Below are 25783 nucleotides of genomic sequence, written 5' to 3'. Positions count from 1 at the left end.
GTCGGAGGAGCCCACAGCCTCTCACGCAGAGCTTCTGCCCACCTTCAGTTCAACATCACCACACCTCCGATTTCAAAATCGAGGTCAACTCACATCTCTCAGCTACTTCAGCCTCCACACTGCTAAGTCCCCCGGAGAAGACATGCAACTCAGACAAAGGAAATTCAGACTTATCTCTCCACCTTGAGGGGGCAATGGCCTGGGATTTCTTCTGCTCATCACCCCCAGCATCCCCCAGGCCTGAAACCCAATCCGCTCAGTGAGGCTGAAGCTTTGGCAGGGCGGCCTCGGCTCCTGGAAGCCGTGTCCGTGCCAGCCGCGCACACACGTGGACGGATTAGGCAGGGCTGTGCTGCAAAGCGCACACACACTCGCCTATCGTTCCAGAAATACTTTTGACGCCTAAACCACTTCTGCGCCTCCCTTGGCCTCAAACAGTCTAAGTGGCTCTATGCCAGAGGAAGTATCTGTTTAAAGATGGGGACTTCTCAAAATTTCTTTACCTCAGAAGATCATAAATAGAACCTTTTAGCATAACTATGATGGAATAAAGTAGAAAAGGGAAAGAAAAAAAAATTTGCTTTGTTTTTTTTTTTTCCCTTAAGTGACCTAAAAGAAATACTGGAAATATAAACTATAACATAGAATTATCTTCCATGAGAGTCAAGATTACAGGGTCCAAGTTAGGACAAGTAAGCCAAAAGGACTACCTTTGACGGGAAAGGTTAGTGAGCATTTACCATCTTCTGTGACAAGTGTTTATTCTTGTTTTAAGGTGGCTCCGTGGTAAAGAATCTGCCTGCAATGCAGGAGACCCGGGTTCGATCCCTGGGTTGGGAAGATCCCCTGGAGCAGGGCATGGCCACCCACTCCAGTATTCTTGCTTGGAGAATTTCATGAACTGAGGAGCCTGGCAGGCTACAGTCCATGGGGTTGCAAAGAGTCAGACACAACTGACCAACTAACACACATAAACACACACACCACACACTCCAAAGCAAGGTGCAGAGGGGTACTGTAATCATTGTTTTATTCTGGAATGTATTATATTTTTATACTTTGCTTCTTTATGACTTCCATCCTGTATCAAAAACCAGTGTAAAAGAAGAAAACCATTTTGGTTGACTTAGCTGTCTCTTCCTTTTCTCCACACTCACTTTCAAATATTTCAGGTTCACTTACAACAAGAAGTGTGAAATCAATAACACTTTGCAGAAGCCTTGGGCATCACCAATTGAATTACAGAACACACTCATCCACCTACATACATGTACACACACACACACATGCAAGGAAAATGAACTTCAAGTTCCACAGTACATACACAGTATGCATATAATCACCTATCCCATTTCCGTCAGAAAGGACCTAAAGGACACCTTAGAAATTCTGCTCCAGGACAGAAGGAGGAAAACTTACTTTCTTTCCACTTCTGGTGTTGACACGGCGCTACAGAAGCCAAGCGACTCCTAGGAGAGAAGATTCGTAGGGTCAGTGCAGGCAGAACAGCAGGCTTCATCTCATTTTTACATAATACCACTTTTAAAAACAGACAGAAGCAAAAATAGATGATTAAAGTCACTGTGCTTACTTCGATCTGGGACCGCAGCTGAAGTGACGTGGGGCTGGCTTCGGGTTTCTCCTAAAACAGAACAGATGCTGGTTTAATGAGACTTCCAAACGTGGCACACACCAGGAAAGACAAATAATGTGTAAGAAGAGATGGGGGAGAGTTGGGAAATGCCAGGTTACAGTGGGAGGAGATAAACAGATTTTCTGAAAAAAACTGTTTTTTTAAATGAGAGCCCTAGCCTTTTAAAAAGTGAACTGTTTTCCAAATTACATCGCTTGACACTGGTGACAATTTTATTGCAGAAGAGAAAGGCAAAATCTAACTGAAGAGTACGGAGAGTTAATGGTAAAATGATTTCCCGGATGAGACTGGGCCGTCACAAAGACACAGAATTTACTATGATCCATTTGTGTCATGAAGTCATAAAGAAGAGGCAGGGGATGCAAAGGATTTTAGAGATAAAATTACAGAGGATAATACTCTCATTTCACAGTTTTAAAAAAACTGTACCCCTTTGAAAGAAAAAAAATAAAAAAGATACACCAGTTACCTGTGATTAAAAAATATATTGAAATAAACAGGATAATGACATTATTAGAAGTGTTATGGCATACTATCGAAAAATGAGTTATATAAGTAAACAGAGCACCACACTGATATTTTTTCATAACTAGAGAAAAGCTTTAAATCTAAATACGTGCTAAAGCAAAGGTTCACACCAAAGTGTGGTCCAAGACCAGGGTGGTCCAAGATCAGTTCCCGGCCGATCAGTAAGTCATAAACAGGAAAATGGGCAGCTTTAGAGGAAGGAGTAACATGACCAACATTATACAAGCTTGAAGTATCAAATTATGAAAGTTTTCCGATAATCCTATTGTGTTCTTAAAGATCACTACCAAAAAAAAAAAAAAAAGATCACTACCTTCTTCAGGACTACATGGGTACTATGTGAAGACTGTTTTCTTAGTTAACATTAGTCAGTTAACATTCAGGAAATGGACAAAGATCATCTCAAATTACAAATTCTCACTTGCATCCAATTGCTTTTATTTTTTCAGTTTGCCTATTTCATCTTTAACACAATTACAAATCTAGACCAATATTTTAAAATGCAGCAATGAAATGTAACTCTGAACAAAAGTATAAATGTAAACAAGATAACGGGAATCTGGTACAAATATAGAAGATAAAATGAGTGTTGGAGTGGTTACATCTGAGAATGGGGTGATGTGGATAAGCAGACCACAGGAGAAAACTGTTTTGACGGACTGGCAACCCACTCGACTCCAGTTCCAGGACCTCATTTGCTATGAGGAAATATCAGAGTGGTGTGACGTCCCATTGAACTTCTCTCTGGTTAACATGCTCTTGGTTTGTATTACCACTTTTGTTTATAATGATCAAATATATATCTATCGTAAAACAATGTATGGAAATGTTTGAGTTACATTCTAAGTCTGATTGGTATGATGTCAGACTCAAGTGCAGTCAACAAAAGGGACATGTATTTTGGAGGTTCTTGGTGCTTAGAAACCAATCTGACGCCCTGATATCGAACCTTTTAGCATCAGTGCATAGAGAAATTTACAAACTTCAACTGTAGGAAGTAAGCAAAGGTATAGTTGGCAATTTTTTCATCCTAAGTCTTCCCATTCAGGAGTTGGTATAGAAGCCTCAGAATTATGACACAACTCTATTAGTTCCTCTGAAATTTTCTCTGAAATTGTCCTTCTAGCACCCAAATCCATACCCATCAACACAAAGTAACGGATTCAACTCTTCCTGCCTCTGTTCTTAACTGTCTTGATACTCCAAGTTTCTACTTACAAGATAATGCAGACCCTGATAAGAAATTACCTGCTTTTTTTTTTTTTCCAGTGGGTTTTGTCATACATTGACATGAACCAGCAATAGATTTACACATATTCCCCATTCCGATCCCCCCTCCCACCTCCCTCTCCACCTGATTCCTCTGGGTCTTCCCAGTGCACCAGGCCCGAGCACTTGTCTCATGCATCCCACCTGGGCTGGTGACCTGTTTCACCATAGATAGTATACATGCTGTTCTTTCGCAACATCCCACCCTCGTCTTCTCCCACAGAGTTCAAAAGTCTGTTCTGTACTTCTGTGTCTCTTTTTCTGTTTTGCATATAGGGTTGTCGTTACCATCAGAAATTACCTGCTTTTATTGTACATTTTTATCTGCACTTTTCTAATAAATTTTATTTATTGGTGCATCATTTGCTACTCCACATAATAAACACAATATTTATGGTTTATTATGCAAAACGTACCCATTCCTGCATACAAAGCTGATGCTTGTTAACAATCATATTAAATGTTTGATGATCTGGAACTAATAATCTAAAACAATTCATTTTCACATGTTAGTTTGTCACTTATAACAGACATTTGATTGTGCTGTAGCTACTTAGGAAATTGGTTGGGGTGTAAGTTTGATGTATAATGTATTACAATTCACCCCATTAAAATAATGGACCCAGTTAGTTTCCATGCAGAACATCTGTTTCATCAGGAACAGAATATGTTGAACAGGAGATCTCGCACTGTGATTGTTTCTAGTGCTTTTCCACCCACAGAGCATGCCACAAATAATGTGATTCAGAGCAAACATTATAAATTTCATCTCTCAAGGAGAGACAACCATCATTACAATGAGGGATTTCTTAGACTAAATGTACCCTAAAGTAAAAAATACTACAAAAGTGAGGAGAAGGTTGTAAAATTACCCACTAAGTTAAGGACCTATATGATGCTTGGTGAGGAAACAGAATGCGCTATTTGGCAAAATTCTACTATTATGATATTGATAGATGTCACATGATATTAACGACAAACATGCAAAAGACTACCATTCTGTCATGCACTTGTGAATATGATGAAAGCCTTGTGGGCCCACCATTGAGCCTAAGAAATAGAACATCACAGTAAAGAGTTAAAGCTAGCAGGTACAGATGTACAGTTGGATAAAACACCTGTGCAGAGCATGAGACAGGTTTGGAAATGTGTCATACACACTTGAGGGAAAAAGTGCTGGACAGGTTTTTATTCTGTTTAGCACTAAAAAAGAAATAGATTTCTTCCACTGCACAATGTGAAATGAAACGGTGTGAAAGAGCCAGGCAGAAAGAGCACCATGACTGCTGCATGTATACATACATGTATACATACACAGATGCAGTAATAAGGGGTACTGCTTACATAATAAAGAAGGATGGATTCAGGTCAAAGTGGGCAGAGAATGTGCAGATACACAGATGGACCTACAGATTATCATTCTAAGTGAAGTAAGTCAGGTAGAGAAAGTCAAATACCTTATAATATCACTTATATGTGAAATCTATAAAAATGATACAAATAGACCTGTTTACAAAACAGAAACAGACTCATAGAAAGCAAACCTAAGGCTATGGAAAAGGGAGGGAAGGAGGAATAAATTAGGAGCTTGGGATTAACAGATACACACCACATATAAAATACATAAAGAAAGGTCCTATTGTATAGCACAGGGAACTATATTCAATATCCTGGGAGAAAACATAATGGAGAAGATTCTATGTTCTTTTCGAATACATAAACACACACGCACATATATAACTGGATCACTTTGTGGTACACTAGAAACTAACGTGACATTGTAAATCAATTATACTTCAACTTTAAAAAATTAAAAGAATCATTAGAAAAAAAAAAAAGAATGGGCATTGAAAGGCTCCTTGACATCCTCCTTCCCTGTCCCATTCTCAGGTTAGGCTGCCCTCTTGTCCACTCCTAATTCAGCCAGAGTAATGAGGGGAATAAGCTATGGTTTTTCCAGCAGTCATGTGTGGATGAGAGAGTTGGACCATAAAGAAAGCTGAGCACCGAAGAACTGATGCTTTTGAGCCGTGGTGGTGGAGAAGACTCTTGAGCGTCCCTTGGACTTCAAGGAGATCAAACCAGGCAATCCTAAAGGAAATCAGTCCTGAATATTCACTGGAAGAACTGATGCTGAAGCTGAAGCTCCAATACTTCAGCCACCTGATGCAAAGAACTGACTCATTGGAAAAGACCCTAATGCTGGGAAAGATAGAGGGCAGGAGAAGGGGACAACAGAGGATGAGATGGTTGGATGGCATCACTGACTCAATGGACATGAGTTTGAGCAAGCTCCAGGAGTTGGTGATGAACAGGGAAGCCCAGCATGCTGCAGTCCATGGGGTCACAAAGAGTCAGATATGACTGAGCGACTGAACTAAACTGAATGAGGGGAATGACACCACCCTAATGGCACAAAAAGAAGAGGAGCTAATGAGCCTCTTGATGAAGGTGAGAGAGGAGAGTGAAAAAGCTAATTTAAAACTCAACATTCAAAAAACAAAGATCGTGGCATCTCGTCCCATCACGTCACGGCAAATAGACTGGGGAAAAATGAAAACAGTGACAGACTCAGTAGTGAAAGTGTGGAATTCTAACCACTAAACTGCCAGGGCATTCATTAGAAGGATTCTTAAACACCAATGATTGATTATTTCTGCAGTGGCTTCTATATTTCTGAATTGGTGAAAACACCAATGATTATTCCTGCAAAGGCCTCTGTATTAAGTGTGAAAGCACATAATACTTTTATATTTTTAAGCATAATAACTATTCTAAAAAACTAAATCTGATAATAACTTTAGTTTTATCTCAACAACTAAAAACTTCTTAAGAGATATCAAAACTTAATTTCTCAAATTAGGCCATGCCCTGTTTAAAACACTTTCTTGAAGTTTAAAAACTTTTAATAACTAATGTCATAAATCTATGCAAGCAGCTTATGTTTAACAATAAAGGTCCATGATGATTTTAGAAATAATCTCATATTCATAGTTTGACTGAAAGAAACTAAAGCATAGTACTATATAGTTTTTTTTAAGAAAGGAACTAGATGACAAAAAAATTACCAGGGCAAAAAACCTCATATTCATTTCTTGTTAAATTGGACAATTTCTGGAAACAATTCCCTGAATGTTTATTATGTCTAACATGTATGTGCATGCATGCTAAGTCGCTTCAGTCATGTCTGACTCTGCAACACTATAGACCATAGCCTGCCAGGCTCCTCTGTCCGTGGGACTCTCCAGGCAAGAATACTGGAGTGGGTTGCCACGCTCTCCTCCAGGGGATCTTCCCGAGTCAGCGATCAAACCTGCATCCCTTTGTCTCCAGCATTGGCAGGTGGGCTCTTTACCACTAGCATCACCTGGGAAGCCCATGTCAAACACAAAAGCAAAAAAAGAAAAATATTTCAAGATGAAATAAGTGGTTTCCTAAAACCAAAACATGAGAGCATGTATGTGTTTCCACCTGCTTGGGCACGTGCACACACACTCACACACACGCAACATAGATACACACACCAACACACCCTGCAGTCATATCAGTGAACCAACCAGTGAAGTTGCTCAGTCGTGTCCGACTCTTTCCGACCCCATGAACTGTAGCCTACCAGGCTACTGGAGTGGGTTGCCATTTCCTTCTCCAGGGGGTCTTCCCGACCCAGGGATTGAACCCGGGTCTCCCACATTACAGGTAGTCGCTTTACCATCAGAGCCACCAGGGAAGCAGTCACATCAGTTGAGGTCAAATAAGAAATTAAAGCTCTGACCTTCCATGGCTGGGTTTTCACTCTGAAGCACTACACTCGCTGTGCAATATAACGTCAAAATCCACTCAAGGCAGAATAGGGCCTGGAAAACAAGTACCCGGCCCTCACTCCCACACCAACCTAGCTTTCACGTTTTTGTGGAAATCCGCACCTCTCCCTCCCTTGATGCTGGCAGTGCTAGAAGCCAAAGGAACTTCACAGCTGAGAAAGCAAAAGGGATAAACCAGTCTGCTTGTTCCAAAAGCAGGGAGGAAGAACATCAGGAGCCCACCAGCCCCGCTTAGCGCCAAGTTCTCCTCTTCCACCTCGGGAACAGGAAGAGGAAGGCAGAAAAAAGCAAGAGGGCTGTGTGTTTACAACTTTCAGCCACAAGAGCCACAGGCTCTTACCAACGTATTCGATGAACAGCAGCAACAAACCTCTGAATTGCCAGGCAAAGGTGCTGCTGGTGGTCGATGGGGGCTTTCCTGGTGGTCCAGTGGCTAAGACTCCATACACTCAATGCAGGAGGCCTGGGTTCAATTCCTGGTCAGGGAACTAGATCCCACGTGCCTTAACTAAAGATCCTACATGTCACAACTAAGCCCTAGCACAGCCAAATAAATAATTTAATTAATTAAAAAAAAAAAAAAAGACACATGTGGCATCCATCACTTAACAGGAAGCCCGAAGTGATGGCATGTCCCTGCTGGCCAGGTATCCTCCCCTTGTCTGACTCCTCCATTCCAGCCCATCAATGCGGCATGTGTTCATTCTACCAGGTTTTACACCTCACTGTTTTCATGGGAGTTTTCTCACTCCCATCACTTTAGGAGATGCTGCTTCTCCCTTCTCCCAGCCAACGCATCTGCTCTCATACACACCAGCTTCTTTGCCGTCCCCCTCACAGACCTGGACCACAATGCATGGCAGAGTGGGAGATGCTGACTTCAAGCCGGTAGAATTATGTTCCAATCTGGCTCCCACTTTAGATCTCAGTTTTATTTTATTTGGTTTTTCCAATGGCAACAAAAGATAAACAGACCATTTGATTGTCTTCAAGTTTCTTTCTGACTCTGAAACCCCAGGATGGAGCAGTGTCATGTCCACTCAAACACTACTGTCCAATAAACCTTGAAATCCTAATGCTTTGTCTTTGCTATTTAAAGTGCTTCATGCATCGTGAACGAGGAGATCAAACCAGTCTCCTTGGTCAATCCTAAAGGAAATCAATGCTGAATATTCATTGGAAGGACTGATGCTGAAGCTGAAGCTCCAATCCTTTGGCCAACTGATGCAGAGAGCCGACTCATTGGAAAAAACCCTGATGCTAGGAAAGATTGAGGGCAGGAGAAGGAGGGGGTAACAGAGGATGAGATGGTTAGATGGCATCACCAACTCAATGGACATGAGTTTGAGAAAGCTCCGGGAGATAGTGAAGGACAGGGAAGCCTGGCATGCTGCAGTCTGTGGGATCGCAGAGTCAGACATGACTGAACAACAACATCACGGGCATTAGAATCACCTGGAAGCTGGTTAGAAAAGGCAGTCTTGGGCCCCACTTCCCATCTCCTGCATCAAAACCTGCATTTTACCAAGATCCTCAGCTGATCTGTATGCCCACATCAATTTCAGAAGCACAGGGCTTAGTACTGTGTCACGTCTATGTTCCAAAATCTTTCCCCAAATGTGGAAACACAGTGCAGACAGGATAAAGGTGACATTTCTGAAGGAGAGGCCCATTGAACCAACTGATCAGATCATAAACCCTTTTCTCAGAGACTGGGTGCTGGGTCCACCATCCCCGAGTAGATGCTTTCCTAGTGTTTCACTTTCGCTCATGACTACCTAGAATGTCCTGCTGCTTCCTGTCCACCCAAACCCTACTCATCCTTCAGCTCCAGCTACAAACCCATCTCTCCTTAAACCTTCCCTGCCCAGCTCTGTCTTAAACACTATGCCTGAGGGTCCTTATGTGGAGGTACTCTTCGGCTTGGGGCTTCTCAGGTGGTGCTAGTGGTAAAAAAAAAAAAAAACCTGCCTGCCAATGCAGTAAGCAAAGAGAGGAAGGTTCAATCCCCGGGGCAGGAAGATCTTCTGAAGGAGGGCATGGCAACCCATTCCAGTATTCTTGCCTGGAGAATCCCAGGGACAGAAGAGCCTGGTGAGCTACAGTCCATGGGGTCACAAAGAGTCGGACATGACTGCAGTGACTTAGCAGATACACACTCTTCTGCTCACTTCATTCCCTCAAAGAAAATGAAGTCACTCAGTCGTGTCTGACTCTTTGCGACCCCCTGGACTGTAGCCCACCCGGCTCCTCCGTCCATGGAACTTTCCAGGTAAGAGTACTGGAGTGGATTGCCATTTCCTTCTTCAGGGGATCTTCCTGACGCAGGGATCGAACCCGGGTCTCCGGCATTGCAGGCAGACGCTTTACTATCTGAGCCAGAGTGTGTCTGCGTAAACACACTCCAACAAAAACTATTCAGCACTGATTATGCACCAGGTCCCATATGAAGTGATAAAGAGACAGCAATGAACAGGATGGGTCGATCTTCTTATGGGTGTTTCTCTCCAAAGTCTTGCACAGGCTCTCTGCTCATGAGAAGTGCTCGAGGGCTATCTATTGGTTTGATTTGCTTAAACTTGTTTCCTTTGCCAGTGATTCTGACTCTTCCACTGATTTCTGTTTCAGGTCTCACTGACTGGAACATGTATTTTCATGCTTTAAGACTTCTTTCGGGTTGCAAGGAGTTACATCAGTAAGTAAAGGCAATTCAGCAAATACTCTCAAAATGATCTACAGCTTAGATCTGTGAGAACTTAAAAAGAACAGGCGGTATTTAATCACTCTTAAGGTAAAATCTGCAGTGGGCTGTGTGTTCTCAGTCTGGCCCCATGCCTTGTCATGTCTTGTTTCACCTAAATCGTTCACAGGTGAAACAGGAAGCGTTCGTCATTTTCAGGCTCCTATAAATAAACTCACAGCCTAGCATATAAAATTTTTTCTACTGAGTGAAAGTGAATGGAAAACTACTCCCATCCCACCACATCAAAGAAGAAAGGTCCCAAGGAAAAAAACTTTTTTTCCCCCACAGTTGAATGCTATTCCATTGACTGCAACTTTAAAGCCTAACCATAATTAACAGATCAGTAAATGTCTAGAAGCAGTGATAAGAAAGAAACAAAAGTGGCAATTTCTACCTAACCATCACTGCCCTGTGCTGTCTCCTTGCTGTCTTAGCCCATGTTCTCCAAGCATTTGCTATATATTTATTAGATCTCCCCATGTTGCAAAAATGACTTAGAATGGCTTATGAAATTTAAGTGCAATGTTACAGGATAAAGTTAAAAGACTAATGTAAATGATACAAAGAGGGAGAAAAATCAAGATTCTATATAGTGAAACCAGTCCATGAATTACTGTTAGTTCACAAAATACAGGTTATGGAGACCACACATTTGAAGGGGCTAAGTTTTCTAATGTTTAATGCAAAAAAGACATGATCAGTTAAAGATTGACGTTACCCATCTTGCCTGGAGAATTCCATGGACAGAGGAGCCTAGTGGGCTACAGTCCCTAGGGTCACAAAGGGTCACACAACTGAAGCAATTAAGGACAAGCACGAGGTAAGTCAAAAGATACAGGGCTACTCCTGTGAGTGAGAATTTCTCCTCTGAATTCTGGCAGAGAGTACACTAGATCTCCCTGACCAACATCATAAGCCAGGTCCATACAGAACTGTCCTCCAGCGAAGCTGGAGGCAGGTCTGAGATCCCCTAGTGTAAACCGAGGGGCCTCCCAAGGGGACATCCATGAAATGCACATGCCCCCAACCCCTACCGACTGGCAGTACCCAGCACCAGGGCAGAACTCAGTTTGGGGAGAAAGGAGATACATTCTGCCATCATGATGCATGGCTGTGGTAAAACACAGGGGTACTAGTAAACATGAGATGAACTGGTTAAAATCAAGGATAATTTGAATCTAAGAGTGTCAAGCTCGGTGCTCTCAAGCCTCATTTCAAACGAGGTAGTTTAACTTCTAAATTGTCTTAGGAGATGATGCACTGGATCTTTCAGGCTACAACTTGAACGGCGTTGAGCACAGAGCAGGCACCAAGCATCTTGCAGAGAGACAGATAAAACCTAGACCGTGGGAAAGACAATAGATCATTTCAGTGACATGTGTCATGGCAGAAGCATGCACATGTTCATCCTGTGAATAAAACTAACACAGTGTCTCATGTCATGTAAGTGTAAAAATTAAAAGGCACAGTGTCATAAAGATATTTTAATCACCCTTTTTAAAAAGTTGTATAATGCAGTTTAGCTTATTGATGAGTGAGTGAGTAAGGGAGTGAAGTCGCTCAGTTGTGTCCGACTCTTTGCGACCCCGTGGACTGCAGCCCACCAGGCTCCTCCGTCCATGGGATTCTCCAGGTAAGAATACTGGAGTGGGTTGCCATTTCCTTCTCCAGGGGATCTTCCCAACCCAGGGGTCAAACCCGGGTATCCCGCATTGCAGGCAGAGGCTTTAATCTCTGAACCACCAGGGAAGCCCACCAACATACAAATGGCCACTGCACTTCCCAGAGGTGGACACCATGATGTCCAGCCACTCTGGACGCTCCATCCAACCTCAGTGTTGTAAGAACAGTGTGCAGAGAATCCAGATTCACAAAGAGGTTTTCTGGGTAATCTCATTGCCGATTGGGATTGATTAACATGAGAGAAAAGTGATGAGAAGCAACTAAATGGGGCTGCTTGTTTTTCATTTCTCTCCAGGACTTCCCTGGTGGTCCAGTGGTTAAGAATCTGCCTGCCAATGCAGGGGACACACGTTCGATCCCTGGTCTGGGAGGATTTCACATGCTGTGGAACCCATGAGCCACAACTCCTGAGCCCTCACTCTAGAGGCCGCAGTCTGAAACTACTGAGTCCGAACTCTAGAGTTTGTGCTCTGCAACAAGAGAAGCCCCCTGCAACGAGAAGCCCCCACAAGGAAGAGTAGCCCCCACTCACCACAACTAGAAGTCCACGTGCATCCAAAGATAAACAAATAAAACTTCTCTCCACAGTCTCTTTATTCACTCTTCCATCTAATCATTCTTTCATTTAAAAAATATTTATTGATCATACACTGTATGCTAAACACTGTTCTAGTCAAGAAGGATAAACACTAAAAAAGACAGTTGCTTCCCTCACGGAACTGACATTCCAGTGACTTCAGAAATCACTCATGGGAATTATTTGCACTTAATGTCTAAATCACAGACCCAGGGGTTTCCCTGGTGGCCCAGTGGTTAAGAATTCACCGGCCTGAGGAGGGAGGTGGGAGGGGGGTTCAAGAGGAAGGGGACACAGGTAGACCTATGGCTGATTTGTGTTGATGTTTGGCAGAAACCAACACAATACTGTAAAGCAATTATCCTTCAATTAAACATAAATAAATTTTAAAAAGACAATAAGCAAATATATATACATCCAAATAGGTAAATAAACAAAAATAAATGTGATTACCAAAAAAAAAAAAAAAACCAATCTGCCTGCCAATGCAAGGAATCCCAGTTCCATCCCTGGTCCAGGAAGATCCCACACCCTGGGGATGGTGAGGGGCGGCTTGCAACTGAGCCCATATACCACCACTACTGAGACTCTGCTCTAGACTCTAGAGCTCATGCACTGCAACGAGAGAGTAGTCCCCACTCACCACAGCTAGAGAAAGTCTGAGCACAGCCATGAAGACCCAGCAGAGCCAAAAAACACACTAAAAAGGTTAAAAAAAAAAAATCACAGGCCCCATATTCCTTTGTTCTAGCAGGTGCCATCAGAGAAGGCAATGGCACCCCACTCCAGTACTCTTGCCTGCAGAATTTGATGGACAGAGGAGCCTGATGGGCTACAGTCCATGGGGTCACAAAGAGTGGGGCATGACAGCAGAGCACACGGGGGCAGGGTGGGAAGAGAAGGGGCTGAGTGAAAAAAAGCATTTATTATGTGTTTCAACAGTAGTTATTGATAATACCAGAGTGTTAGTGGAAACAGCAAATATTGAATTGGTACAAAATTTCCAAATGAAATCTTTTTAATTTTTAAAAAACAGAACTGTGGGCTTATTTACTTAAAAATAACTTTAAAAAATTAGGATACTTGCTTGAAAGGACTATAGGCGAGACTGGACCAAAACTTTTAAGGGTGAGCTCCTGCTGCTCTTGTTGGTCATTTTTTAATAAGGAGTTCACCCGCACAGCTAAGTGAAATCGTTTTGGCCATTTTTATAACCACTGAAAAATACTTAACGGCAATTTATATTGCAAGAATCTAACAGCACTTTGAGTAACATCACAATAAAATTTCCTATGAAAATGTCACAGGTTTCAAATCTACTTGAAACTTCTCATAGTAGGTGTGACAAAAATGACCAAGTTCTAGTGTGCAGAGCTGTGCATCCAACATCCATTCTGAAGCGAGCTCAGCCACATGGAGCCAAAAGGTTCCTGTGTCTCCACCGTGTCTGACCACTGCACCATGAACTGCACCTTGAACCACACTCATCCAATAGTTCCAAGTCCCTGTGATCATCACTTTCGGCAGAAGAGTGCTGGACAGCTGGCTGATAAAGGGGAAGGGCTTTATCACGCGCCCTCACGCGCGTGCCATCATGGAGCTTGCTGCCCAGAGGACTGGCAAGAGGTCCCGTCTTGGGATCACACGCCAATGAGCCCTAGAACAGCGGTTCCGCTTTTAGCAATTTGCAACCGCCCAGAGGGCTTATTCAACACCATGCCTGGGACCCTCCCCAGAATTCCAGATTCTGTCCATCTGGGGTGAACCTGCTGATTTGCATTAAGACCAAGTTCCCAGGTGAAGACCACACTGCTGGCTGGGCAGCCACGCTTTTTGTTATTCATTTATTCATTTATTTTTGGCTGTGCTGGGTCTTCACTGCTGTGCACAGGCTTTATTTGAGTTTCAGCAAGTGGGGACTACTCTTCACTGCAGTGGGGGGCACAGGCTATAGGCGTGTGGGCTTCAGGGATTGCAGCACGCAGGCTCGCTAGTTGCTACTCGTGGGCTCTCGAGTGTGTGGGGCTCAGCAGTTACGGCGTGCAGGCTCTAGGGCATGGGCTCAGCTGCCCCACAGAGTGTGGGATATTCCAGGACCAGGGATCGAACCCCTGTTCCCTGCCCTGGCAGGCAGATTCTTGACCACTGGGTCACCAGGGAAGTCCTGGGGAGCCATACTTTGAGAACTGCCGTCCCAGACAAGGCTGCTCAGAGTTGCTTCAAATCCTGGATTCAGTGGCATGGAAGTTAAAGAGATGCGTGTATCCTGAGTCACATCTAAACTCCAGCCTGGTCTTCCGTTCTCTAGGAGGAGATGATCAAGACTAATGATTTTAAAATAAAAAGGATGAGCTTAACATCATTTAAAGGTGGAGGGGGCAGGTAAAGCCAGGTGTCCAACAATAGAATAAGTTATTTACAACATGTGGAATCTGTATAACTGGAGGATTTGAGATCATGACCATGGTACTGTCTGCTGCCTGGGATGCGGGCTATTTCAAAAATTGATCCAGACCTCTGTCAACTATAGTGATTCTATTACTTACATTGGAGTGTAACAGTTGGAAATTAAATAAGACTTAGAGGTATAATTTACTTTTTCCATTATATTTTTACAGCAAAATGAACTACAAGTCCTAACCCAGTGACTCAAACGTTTTAGAATGAATAATCTTCAGAAGTTGGTGACTGCCTGTAACTGAACAAACATTCATGTATTCATTTATTCAACCAATATTTCTTAAGTGTCACCTTTATACTTAACTGACATGCTGGGAACTGGAAGTATAAAGAAGAGTCACTGAACTTCAGGAACTCATGATCAAGTAAGATGAACATAACTGAGAATATAAAAAAACCCAAGCCTCCACATTATCATATAAATAACATCTGATCTGATTAGTATGCAGAGTGAGTGTGTGAATATGGATTTTATAAAAGTATGTAACTTCACCAAACTGGAGATGCCAAATTTAAATGAATCCTCTAAGAGACTGGCTCACATTTTGTCTTGATTTAGAGCATTATTATTGTTGTCTTTGTAGCTGTAAAAATCAGACACCACCATGACATGTAAGCATTGTTCTTTCTCAGTCTTTGAATTACATTTTCAAACCATCTTTAAAAGTTTTTTAACCACCTTAAAAAGCCTCAGAATCAATGACAGGCAATGACAATCCAGTATTCTAAAGTCGTCAGTCACAAACTTTTACTTCTGAAAGAAATGAACTTTTGAATTCACAGTGACGATGAGACTGTGTGCGTGCTCAGTTGAATCCGAGTCTTTGTGACCCCATGGACTGTAGCCCACCAGGCCCCTCTGTCTATGGGGTTTTCCAGGCAAGAATACTGGAGTGGGTTGCCATTTCCTTCTTCCCGACCCAGGGACAGAACTCAAGTCTCCTGTGTCTCCTGCATTGGCAGGTGGATTCTTTATCACTGAGCCACATGGGAAGCCCAATAGTAATGCTATAAAACATTTAAAAACACACACATAAATGTCACAGTATTTGATTAAGAAAACGAAGAATAAAATAAAAATTGGAAACTCAGAAGTTGAAACAACCACCAAATTTTAGCCCAGGGCAAACTTTTTACTGCTGTTATAAGTGCTTGAAAAATCAGGTTTATAATGGAAACACAGACAGACCAAGCTCCGATGTAATATACATAAATGATATGTTTCTCTTCTTGTAAAGTGATTTCCCTCCTTGCTAAACATTAATCTTTCAATGACTTACTCCATAAATTATTGAACTTAGTTCAAAAGCAAATGAAATCTAAAATACCCATTTACTGAATGGCTAAAGTGCCATGTTGAAATTACTGTGATTTATCTGTTTCTTTAATGGTTACTGTAGCACACGTACTTCATTGCTCAAAATTATTACCTGGTAGCACAGTTTACTCTAGTTTAAGCATAAATCTATCCCCCTATTCAGAACAGTAGCTGTTTGTCAAGATCTCGTTCATTGTTCACTCAGCCACAGCCATGAGGCTCGACTTTTTCTTTTCACATCCTGAAAGTGTATCTATATGTACACTGAGGTACATATAGACGGCATGCATATTTTGGGGGAAGCAATTAAAGTTACATGCACTATGATTACTACAGTGGGGGAGGGGTAAGGCAGAGCACCACTTACCCAGTACTGAGCTCACTCCCTCTGCTCACAAGCTACGTGACTCTACCAGCACAGGCTCTGAATGCAGACCTGTCTATAGAACTTTTATATTTCTCACACATGACTGCTTGCAGGTACTACAGTCATAGCAAATGAGCTGTTGTTCCCGTGGTTATAGAGGGAGACTCTGGTTTAGACTCCAACTTCTCATCTGCACCAAGAGGAAGGCCTTCTTATTTCCATCTTAGGATTTGGTTGGTAGAAGAGTTGAGGAAAATATCTGTTCTTCATCTAGAGAAAATTTGGTTGCATACATGACAATGGGCTAAATGGTTTAATATATAAAGAGCGCTGCTAAATAAATAAGAAAAACACTACTTTAGATAGAAAAATGGGCAAACAACTTTAAGAGATGAGCCACAAAACAAGATATTTTTAACAATGTGCTCTTAGAAATAAAGAATTGAAAACACTATGAGAATACTTTTCACCAGTCAAACTGGTAAAGTTTTATTTTTCCTGATAATATTATATTCTGAGAAGTACAAAATTTAAGAGGCATAGATATTGCTGCTAATGGAAGTACAAACTCTACAGTATTTCCAGATGGCAATTTAACAGTGTTTGTGGAGTCTTTAAAATGTTCCTACTTTTCAGCCCGCTAATAAACTCATACCTAATAATATACCTGCTGCTGCTGCTAAGTCGCTTCAGTCGTGTCCGACTCTGTGCGACCCCATAGACGGCAGCCCACCAGGCTCCTCTGTCCCTAGGATTCTCCAGGCAGGAACACTGGAGTGGGTTGCCATTTCCTTCTCCGATGCAAGAAAGTGAAAAGTGAAAGTGAAGGCACTCAGTCACGTCCGACTCCTAGAGACCCCATGGACTGTAGCCCACCAGGCTCCTCTGTCCATGGGATCCTCCAGGCAAGAATACTGGAGTGGGTTGCCATTGCCTTCTCCAATAATCTACCTAAGGATAATAAATTATGAAAGTGAAGATGTACATTTAAAGATATTAATGGCTACTTATTTTTATAATAACAGAAGATGTACATTTAAGAATATTCATGGTTACTCATTTTTATAATAACAAAAAAACACTTAAATAGCTTGAATTGAGGGGTACTTAAATAAACTATGGTACATTTGCAAGATAAAATGGTATATAACCGTTGAAAATCACAACTCTGGAGAGTATTTAACAAGGGGAAAGTGTTCTTTATAGAAGGTTAAGAAATATAAGCAAGCATGCTGTATCCACAGCTTGATTCCAAAGTGTATTTGGGGAAATGGGTGAACATATATAGAATGCAAACTCCACTGGGCAGAAAATTCTGTATGTTTTGTTCACTGATGTACCCCAGAACCCAGCAGTGTCTGGCACTTAGGAGGTATTCATAGCACTCTGGGAGGAAATAACCTAATATGTGGTGAAATGCGAGATGGGGATAGGGATCAGAGGTTTAAGCATAACTAAGTTTGTTTTTTTTAGGCATTTCTGTATTTTCTTATTTTTCTATACGGTGTATGTACTACTTTTACAACCCCAAAGCAAGACAAAAATGTTTCTATTTGAAGTGTATTTTTTCTAATGCTATTTCTTCTGTAGAGCTAGAGTCAGATTTGGTTCAAAATTTACACCCATGTGCAGCACACTCTCAAGATTCTATACCATAACTGGGACTTAGAAAACCCAAGGCATAGAAGATGTATGTTAATTTTGTTGAACCTCACACGATAACTGATTTCTTTTCCACAAACAGATACTTGTGGGACCCCTGTCATTTAAGGATACATTACTCATGTCATGTGGCAGCCTGGTTGGGAGGGGAGTTTGGAGAAGAAATGATACATGTATACATATGGCTGGGTCTCTTTGGCATGCACTTGAAACTATTACAACATTGTTAATCAGCTATAATCCAATGTAAAATAAAAGCCTTAAATTAAAAAAAAAAAAGATACATTATTCAGCATACAAACACACACACTTCACTGTACCTTATTTTTTTAAACTGCATTATAATACTGAAGATTTTGAAACATAAATAACTTGAAATTTTCTTCACAGAAAATTTGCTTTCCTTCCCCTTTCTCTTCAACTGCCTTGTCAAATTCTCCTTTCCCATAGCATGGGAAGATAAAACTGGAAGCGTTTCCTTGTTTTCTCTTAACTAGCCTCAGTCACCTAAATATCACCAGGGTGTTAATTAGAAAATGCTTATTTCATATAAGATTATGCATATTATATGCACAGAGAAATTGCATGTATACAAACAGTAAGCCAATTTGCCCTGGCAGGTAGCATTTTTTTCCTTAGGAAAGCAAACCAACAGAAGCCTCAGAAGAATATAAACAGGAAACACACTCGGACCTGATCTCCAAGGGCAGAAAACAGATGGACAGCCGTTCCCCAGCATCTGCAGCAGGACTGATAAAAGCAAAGAGTGCAAACACAATGACCAGCGTGCCTGGGACACTGGATAGGGGAGCAGGCTGTGTCCCTGAATATAACATGCCCCGCTAAAGGCTGAAATGAACCTAGAGACACAATTGTGATTTGGAGAAACAAGAGGAAAAAAACAGTCTTGCATGGTACAGCCAGGTCTATCAAGAAAAAAAAGCATAATCCATGCAATGATAAGGTATCACTTCTAAATCACCCAAATTTTTCCTTCCTATCAAGCTAATGTACACAAACTCAAAGGACTAACACACTTGAATTTTTCATTCATTTCATAAAATTCAGGGCTTCCCTGGTGTCTCAGATGGTAAAGAATCTGCCTGCAATGCAGGAGACCAGGGTTCGATCCCTGGGTTGGGAAGATCCCCTGGAGATGGGAATGGCTGCCCACTCCAGTATTCTTGCCTGGAGAATCCCATGGACAGAGGAGCCTGGTGGGCTACAGTCCATGGGGTTGCAAGAGTCGAACACAACTGACTGGCTAACTCTTTCGGTTCTTTCACTTTCATAAAATTCAACAGAAAGGGAATGTGGGTAGAGCACTCACCTTTTCCACAAAACCTTAAGCTAGGGGAAACAAAGGGCACCCTATGTATACATTTTAAAGGTTGAGCATATACAGTTTGAAAGTTGCTATGACGAGGCTCTTCAAAATATTCCAAATTTTAATCACCAGACACAGACCTGACAAATTCATGAAAATGTCCATTAAACTAAAGAGAAAATGTTCTTTGGAAATAGAGAATTCAGTTCTTTGTCATAAAACATTCACAGAGCAATAAGTAACCTCTTCAACTCTTCAAAAAATGTTTTAATGTTGGGATGAGCAATGCAGCACAGGAGAATGACTGAACAGGCAAGAGATGGAAAGGCGGTTATAATTGCTAGGCAAGATTCAACAATGGGGAAAAGACTGGTTACAGCAAAACTGTCGAGGGCCTTTACAGTCATGATTTGGAGTCTGGAAGTTAATGAATATTTTTGACAGGTCTTAAGGAAAATTAAAGATGTTACCCTTTCCCTGGGATGTCTGCAACCCCCAAGACTGTCAGATGCTCACATCACACCACTTAACGACATGATGCTGCAACTGTCTAGATTTGTCTACGAGGATTTCATGGAAGGTTTCTGGGCAGAGGCTGCTCACCATTAACATTCCAAAATCTAGTAAAGCACCTGTAGAGATTGGACGAATACGTGAACGAAAGGTAGTGGAGGACACAGAAAGTGGAGAGATCACAGCACAGAAAGCCTAAAGCCTTGTACATGGTAGGAAACTAATGAACATTTACCAGCTGAATTAAAATTTCTATTGTTTTTCATCTCTGGTATTGACATTGTATAATTTGATCCACAAATAATGAGACAGACAGTATGCTGAGAAATAAAGACAAGACAATGACAGAAATATGTTCAAGGAAGGACTGAGACTTTGTTAAGCTCTCTCTATATTATCTCTCTATATATGGTTTTTCCAGTAGTCATGTATGGATATGAGAGTCAGACCATAAAGAAAGTTGATCACCAAAGAATTGATGCTTTTGAACTGTGGTGTTGGAGAAGAGTCCAACACCCTTGAGACCCTTGCATCCAACACCCTTGAGAGTCCCTTAGACTGCAAGGAGATCAAACCAGTCAATCCTAAAGGAAATCAGTCCCGAAGATTCATTGGAAGGACTGATGCTGAAGCTGAAGCTCCAATACTTTGGCCACCTGATGCAAAGAACTGACTTATTGGAAAAGACCCTGATGCTGGGAAAGATTGAAGGCAGGAGGAGAAGGGGACGACAGAGGATGAGATGGCTGGATGGCATCACTAACTCAATGGACACGAGTTTGAGCAAGCTCTGGAAGTTGGTGATGGACAGGGAAGCTTGGCGTGCTGCAGTCCATTGGGTTACAAAGAGTCAGACTTGAGTGAGCGACTGAACTGAACCTGATACTGTCTATTACATGTGTCAAGGATGTTGTTAGGGACCAAACAAGACTACCATCTGTCCTTGCTTACCCTGAGTAGGCAACCAAGGGAAAAGTCAGAGTAGTTTAGTGATACATGAAAGCAAATATCTATTTTCTTGAAAACTCTCTCTTTAATATTCAAATGGTACCCATTTTTAAAACTAAACTGATTGCTTCAATTAGCCACCCCCAAGGTATTATTAAGTAACCAAAAAAAGAGCAGCAACAAACTCCTTGGGGTCACTTGGTCAACATAACCTCATAAACATCAAGTAATTACCAAGTGCTCATCAAGGCTCCCTCTCACACTGCATGCCACTTCTCCACTTGCTAGCAGTCATCAGATCTCCGCCTATAAATTGCAGGCATATCCCAGGGCCAGTTCTGTCTTGAGGAGCAGGTATTTCTGCAGTACTTTCTGATTCATCATTATCAACATAATTATCATCACCAGCATTGTCACCATCATCACCATCATCTTCTTCCTCTTCACTTCACTGCCATCATCACCAACGTCCATCAAGTACGCCACATACTTGGCGTGCCACATACCATTCTAGGCACTTTACATGTATTACTTCATTTAATCTTCTCAAGCACCTTATGCGGTAGCAAATTTTACTACTTCCATCTTAGAAACTAGGAGAGAGAGGCTCAGAGAGATTACAGACCACATGCTAGAAGTCTAGTTGATTCCAGGGTGCACCATCTCAATTGCCATGCTTACATCTACTGACCCGCTGGGTCAGGACTTCAGTGCTGACAATTCGGGCTACCTTTAGCTTCCTGAGTCCCTCTCCTCCCCAGTTCTTTAGCCCGTATTCAAGTGTTTTGCTTGGTTGTCTTCTTCCTTCTAAGGTTTTGTTCTGATAACCTGTACAATAACCTTGGTCTTCTCCCAAGACAGGGATTCTGTCCCATCCTGTGTCAGCCTGGTGACCGAGTCCCTTCCACCTGCTCAGACTTAACAACAGACAGATATCCATTAGTAGGGGTTCTCAATTTCCTGTCCCTGCCTGACTCCTCTGTCTTGAGGACTCCCATCACCTACTGCTGGTCCAGATTTGAACTTCCTCCTGGAGACCTGAGTCTTCCAGTAGATTCTGGTGTTGAGGCCACTCAGTGGGTGGGTCTATACCCAAGTTCTGGTCTCTGCAAGACATTTCTGCTCCTGCCATCAATCTGTAGCCTTGCTGGAAAAACTCTGAAGGTGCTACGGGTGGTAATGAATTTCGCATTAAAACTACCCACGTGCCAGAGAAGCTCTTGGATTCTCTATTTCAACTGCAATCCAACAAAGACTCATTCTCTCTGGAGGCAGCACAACAGAGACACTGTTCTAAGCCGGTGCTGGACACGGCAGCTCCCTTCTCCTGCAAGACACAGAGGAGCCTGCCACCTGTCAGAGAGTGTGTAGTTTAATTAGGTAACACTTGTGAAGGCTTTTGCGACGTGTAGCACACGTGTCATCCCGGGAGCTCACACATGGCATTCCACATTGCAAAATTCAAGAGCTATTTTTAAAGACTCTCTACCAGCTGAGCAGAACCTACGGTATGTCCTTCACAGACTGTTGTAAATCCACTACTCTTTCATTGGGATACCTCAAAAAGAACACACAACTGGCGGAGATTATTGAACAGGATACAAAGGCCACTTAAAAAAAAAGTATTTACAAGCAATGTTTAGTTTTCAGAGAAACCTCAGAGAGCTTTCTTTGTTTCATCCCAGTAGTTTGAAAACAAGCAATTCCGAGGGAGGGGGTGGTTTGCAGAGGGGACCTTTTGTACCATGCCTCCAGATGTCATTTCCAGGTAGGAGAGTGAAATCAGGGCACTGGGAGCCAGCTGAGGGCACTCAGAGCCTTCTGGCATGCCCTGGAACCTATAAACACCAAGGCCAGGGTCTCTGAGGCCCTGGCTAGACTTGCTTGGTCAGTTAAAGCCAAGTGCCTCACGACAGCTGTAGGTTTAAGTGTAGGATCTACCTCTCCAGACTGTGATTACAGAAAGCTTTGCTGGCTTCAGGAAAACTAAATAGCTTATTTTTAATGAATGAGGGCAGGCCCCTCATCCCCTCTTTAAGAATGCTTCCTTCTGTCAAAGGGATCCTGTGATTGAGTGGGTAGGTTTAATGGACTGCCTCTGGCTAAGAGGTTTGTGGGTAGTTCCCCCAAATCATTTTAGTCCTCCAATGACTGCCAATAAGGTTTGCCTCCTCTCCCCTGGGCTTTCCCTTCTGTGATTAACTGACCATCCTGAGGGCTCCATGGAGACCTGCGTCCTGCACTTGGCAGGAGCAGGGGCTGCCATGTTCTCAAACCCATTCACAGGACTTCCTGGGAAGTCCAGTGGTTAGGACTCCATGGCCTTCACTGCTGGGGACCCGAGTTTGAACCCTGGTCAGGGAACTAAGATCCCGTAAGCCTCTAAATACATCCAAAAAAAAAAAAAGAAAATTCATGTTTATCTTTCTGGGATCCATGCTCTGACACCACAATGCTGATCATACCAAATGAAAGTCAAACCTGAACAAGGATTCATCTTTAATTTTTTTTTAAGAAAGTTACCCTGTGATACATCTCCTATGAAATTAATACTTTTCTTCAAATAATGCTTTATCAATCTTTTCTCCCCCCACACGTGTGATATAACAAAGGCACCTTTTAGAGAAAAGCCTGGGTCAATGCTATCAAATGTCAGAAAAGTGATATTCTTCCCTGGTGCTTCCCATCTAATAGGTGGAAGAAGTACAATATATGAAAATCAGTACCCAGGCCCCTTTATAGTAAACAGGCATACACACAATTTTCCTTGACTAATATCAACATGTAATTTGTTCAGCTGACAACAGGCACCAATAGGACTAAGCGATTTTCTCCCCCAAATTAAAAATATTCAACACCGATTTCTAAATTCATTGGCCAATGGAAGCCCCACTCATGTGTCTTTATAAAAATATGAGAGACATCCCTGGTGGTCCAGTGGTTAAGACTCTGCACTTCAAACACGGGGGGGGGGGGGGTGCTCAAGCCACGGTGGGGAAACAAGATCTCGCATGCCACGAGGTACGGCTAAAAATTTTTTTAAATGCGAAAACACTCTGCTGTCTTGAATGTCAATGATTTTGGCTCACACTGAGCACAGCCAGGCAGTATGTCTGGTGCTTTACAAATATTGAGAAATGTGTTCACTCTCCCTGAATCCTAAGGAATGTAATAAGCACCACAAGGGCAGACACTTCACCCATTTTCTTCATTGCAGCAGCCCCAGTGCCTGGCACATAATAGGTGCTGAATAAATATGTGTTGAATAAATTAAAAGAAAAATTTCTCATCGTTCTCACTCTAGCCTTCAAAGGTAGAGATTATGTTTATCCCCTTTTTACAGAAGGAGAAACCGAGGTTCTAAGAGATTAAGTAACTTGCTCCCAATCACAAGGCAAGCTCCCTTCCACCTACCTCCTACACTCACGCTGAACCATTCTGCTCTATATCGCCTGTCTCCTCACGTCAGTTACTGACTAAAACCATTTGCATCCAACAAAATGTCCGTATGAATACACAGTTGACCCTTGAACATCTATCTCAGGGCCTGGTCTGCATTTAATTTATATGTGCATTTAATTTATATGTGACATATGTGAGGTTCCTCCACATCCAAGGATTCAACCAATCAAGAACAATGTGGTACTTCAGTATTTACAATAGACAAATCTGCATATAAATGGGCCCTTGCAGTTCAAACTCCTGCTGTTCAAGGTTTATCTGGGTTCATGCAAAAAAAAAAAAAACTCTAGAAATTCTACCCATGATAGGCTTTCTGACTGTGCCTTATGACCCAATACTTAGCATGTTTGGGCATTCAAACCTAATTTGGGTGCTTCCTCTATTTCTTTATATAATTACCTTTCTTTTTAGCAAGTATTATATAGATAAAAGTGGAAACACAAATCTTTTCGGATGACTTTCACCCTGCTGTAATTATGAATGACATGCCCTTGGCAAAAGAGGATCAGAAAGCCACGCATGCTTTAAATATTCTTCATTCTCCAAAGAGTGAAGGTCACACTTCTTCATAAAAAGGAGGGGCAAATTCCCGTATATTTATTCTTCCTATTTTCTATTCTTCATCATCATTCTTTTCTTCCCTTATTTTTGACCCACAAACATGTTAACTCTCCACATGGACAGAAAAATGAAAGATAGGGGAGGGGAGGAGACAGGAGAGGAGAGGAAGAAAGGGAGGAAGGGGGAGTGAGAGGGAGGGATGGAAGGAAGGGGTTGGTTGGTGAACTCTCTACTCATTGCACTCATTCTTCAGAGCCGAAGATCAAACTTCTTAAATGAATTTTCTCTGCCCATCTCCTCCATTTACCCTTCACAGACCCATTCATTTCAGGCCAGACATCAGGTTAGGTGCCAAGATGATGATAACTAAGATTCAGAGCGACTCTCTCTCACTCTAGCAGCTCCTATAAATCATCAACTACTTTAAGGTCTGTAAAGTCCCTGGCTTTACAGCTCCAAGAGAGCATCTGAACAGAGTCTCAACTTCCACACAGTATAAAGTGAGTTCTGATCTTCCCACACCCCGCTTCCATCTCTCTCTCACCTGTAATAACCGCATCAGCCTCGAGGCACCTCCGCTTATCCCTGCCTTTGCCATGGACTCGGTGAAGTTCAAGTTCTCCCAGCTGACAAAGCATCTTGCCTCATTTCCGGTTCCACAGCTGGTGGAACCTCTCAGGCTTCTGTTCCCTTTCATCCAGTCTACAGCCACAGGCTTCTCACTGTGCCTGCTCCTCCCAAATAACTGAAAGAACTATTGATAAACCAGACTCCTCAAGAACACAAGGCCCATGTCAACCTCCTAATCAAAAAATTTTCACATGTTGAACATTCCTACACTCTCTGGGGGGAGGTAAATTGGTACAGCCCCTATGGGGAACAGCATGGAG

The 25783-nt window shown here is 42.2% G+C and overlaps 1 protein-coding gene across 3 annotated transcripts in view; it reads right to left on the bottom strand.

Moving 5' to 3' along the window:
• LOC122684220 (sterile alpha motif domain-containing protein 5) overlaps positions 1–25783 on the bottom strand; it is a 981181-nt gene that overhangs the window by 100181 nt on the left and 855217 nt on the right. For all 3 annotated transcript variants that reach the window (XM_043888222.1, XM_043888224.1, XM_043888223.1), the window contains 2 exons: positions 1592–1642; positions 1420–1469 (listed from right to left, as the gene is read on the bottom strand). In XM_043888222.1, coding sequence (XP_043744157.1) covers positions 1420–1469; positions 1592–1642 — 101 coding nt within the window. The remainder of the gene's footprint in view (positions 1–1419; positions 1470–1591; positions 1643–25783) is intronic.

The sequence above is a fragment of the Cervus elaphus genome, chromosome 26 (assembly GCF_910594005.1).
Source record: "Cervus elaphus chromosome 26, mCerEla1.1, whole genome shotgun sequence".
Classification (NCBI taxonomy): domain Eukaryota; kingdom Metazoa; phylum Chordata; class Mammalia; order Artiodactyla; family Cervidae; genus Cervus; species Cervus elaphus.
This window is presented reverse-complemented; position numbering and strand designations above follow the sequence as displayed.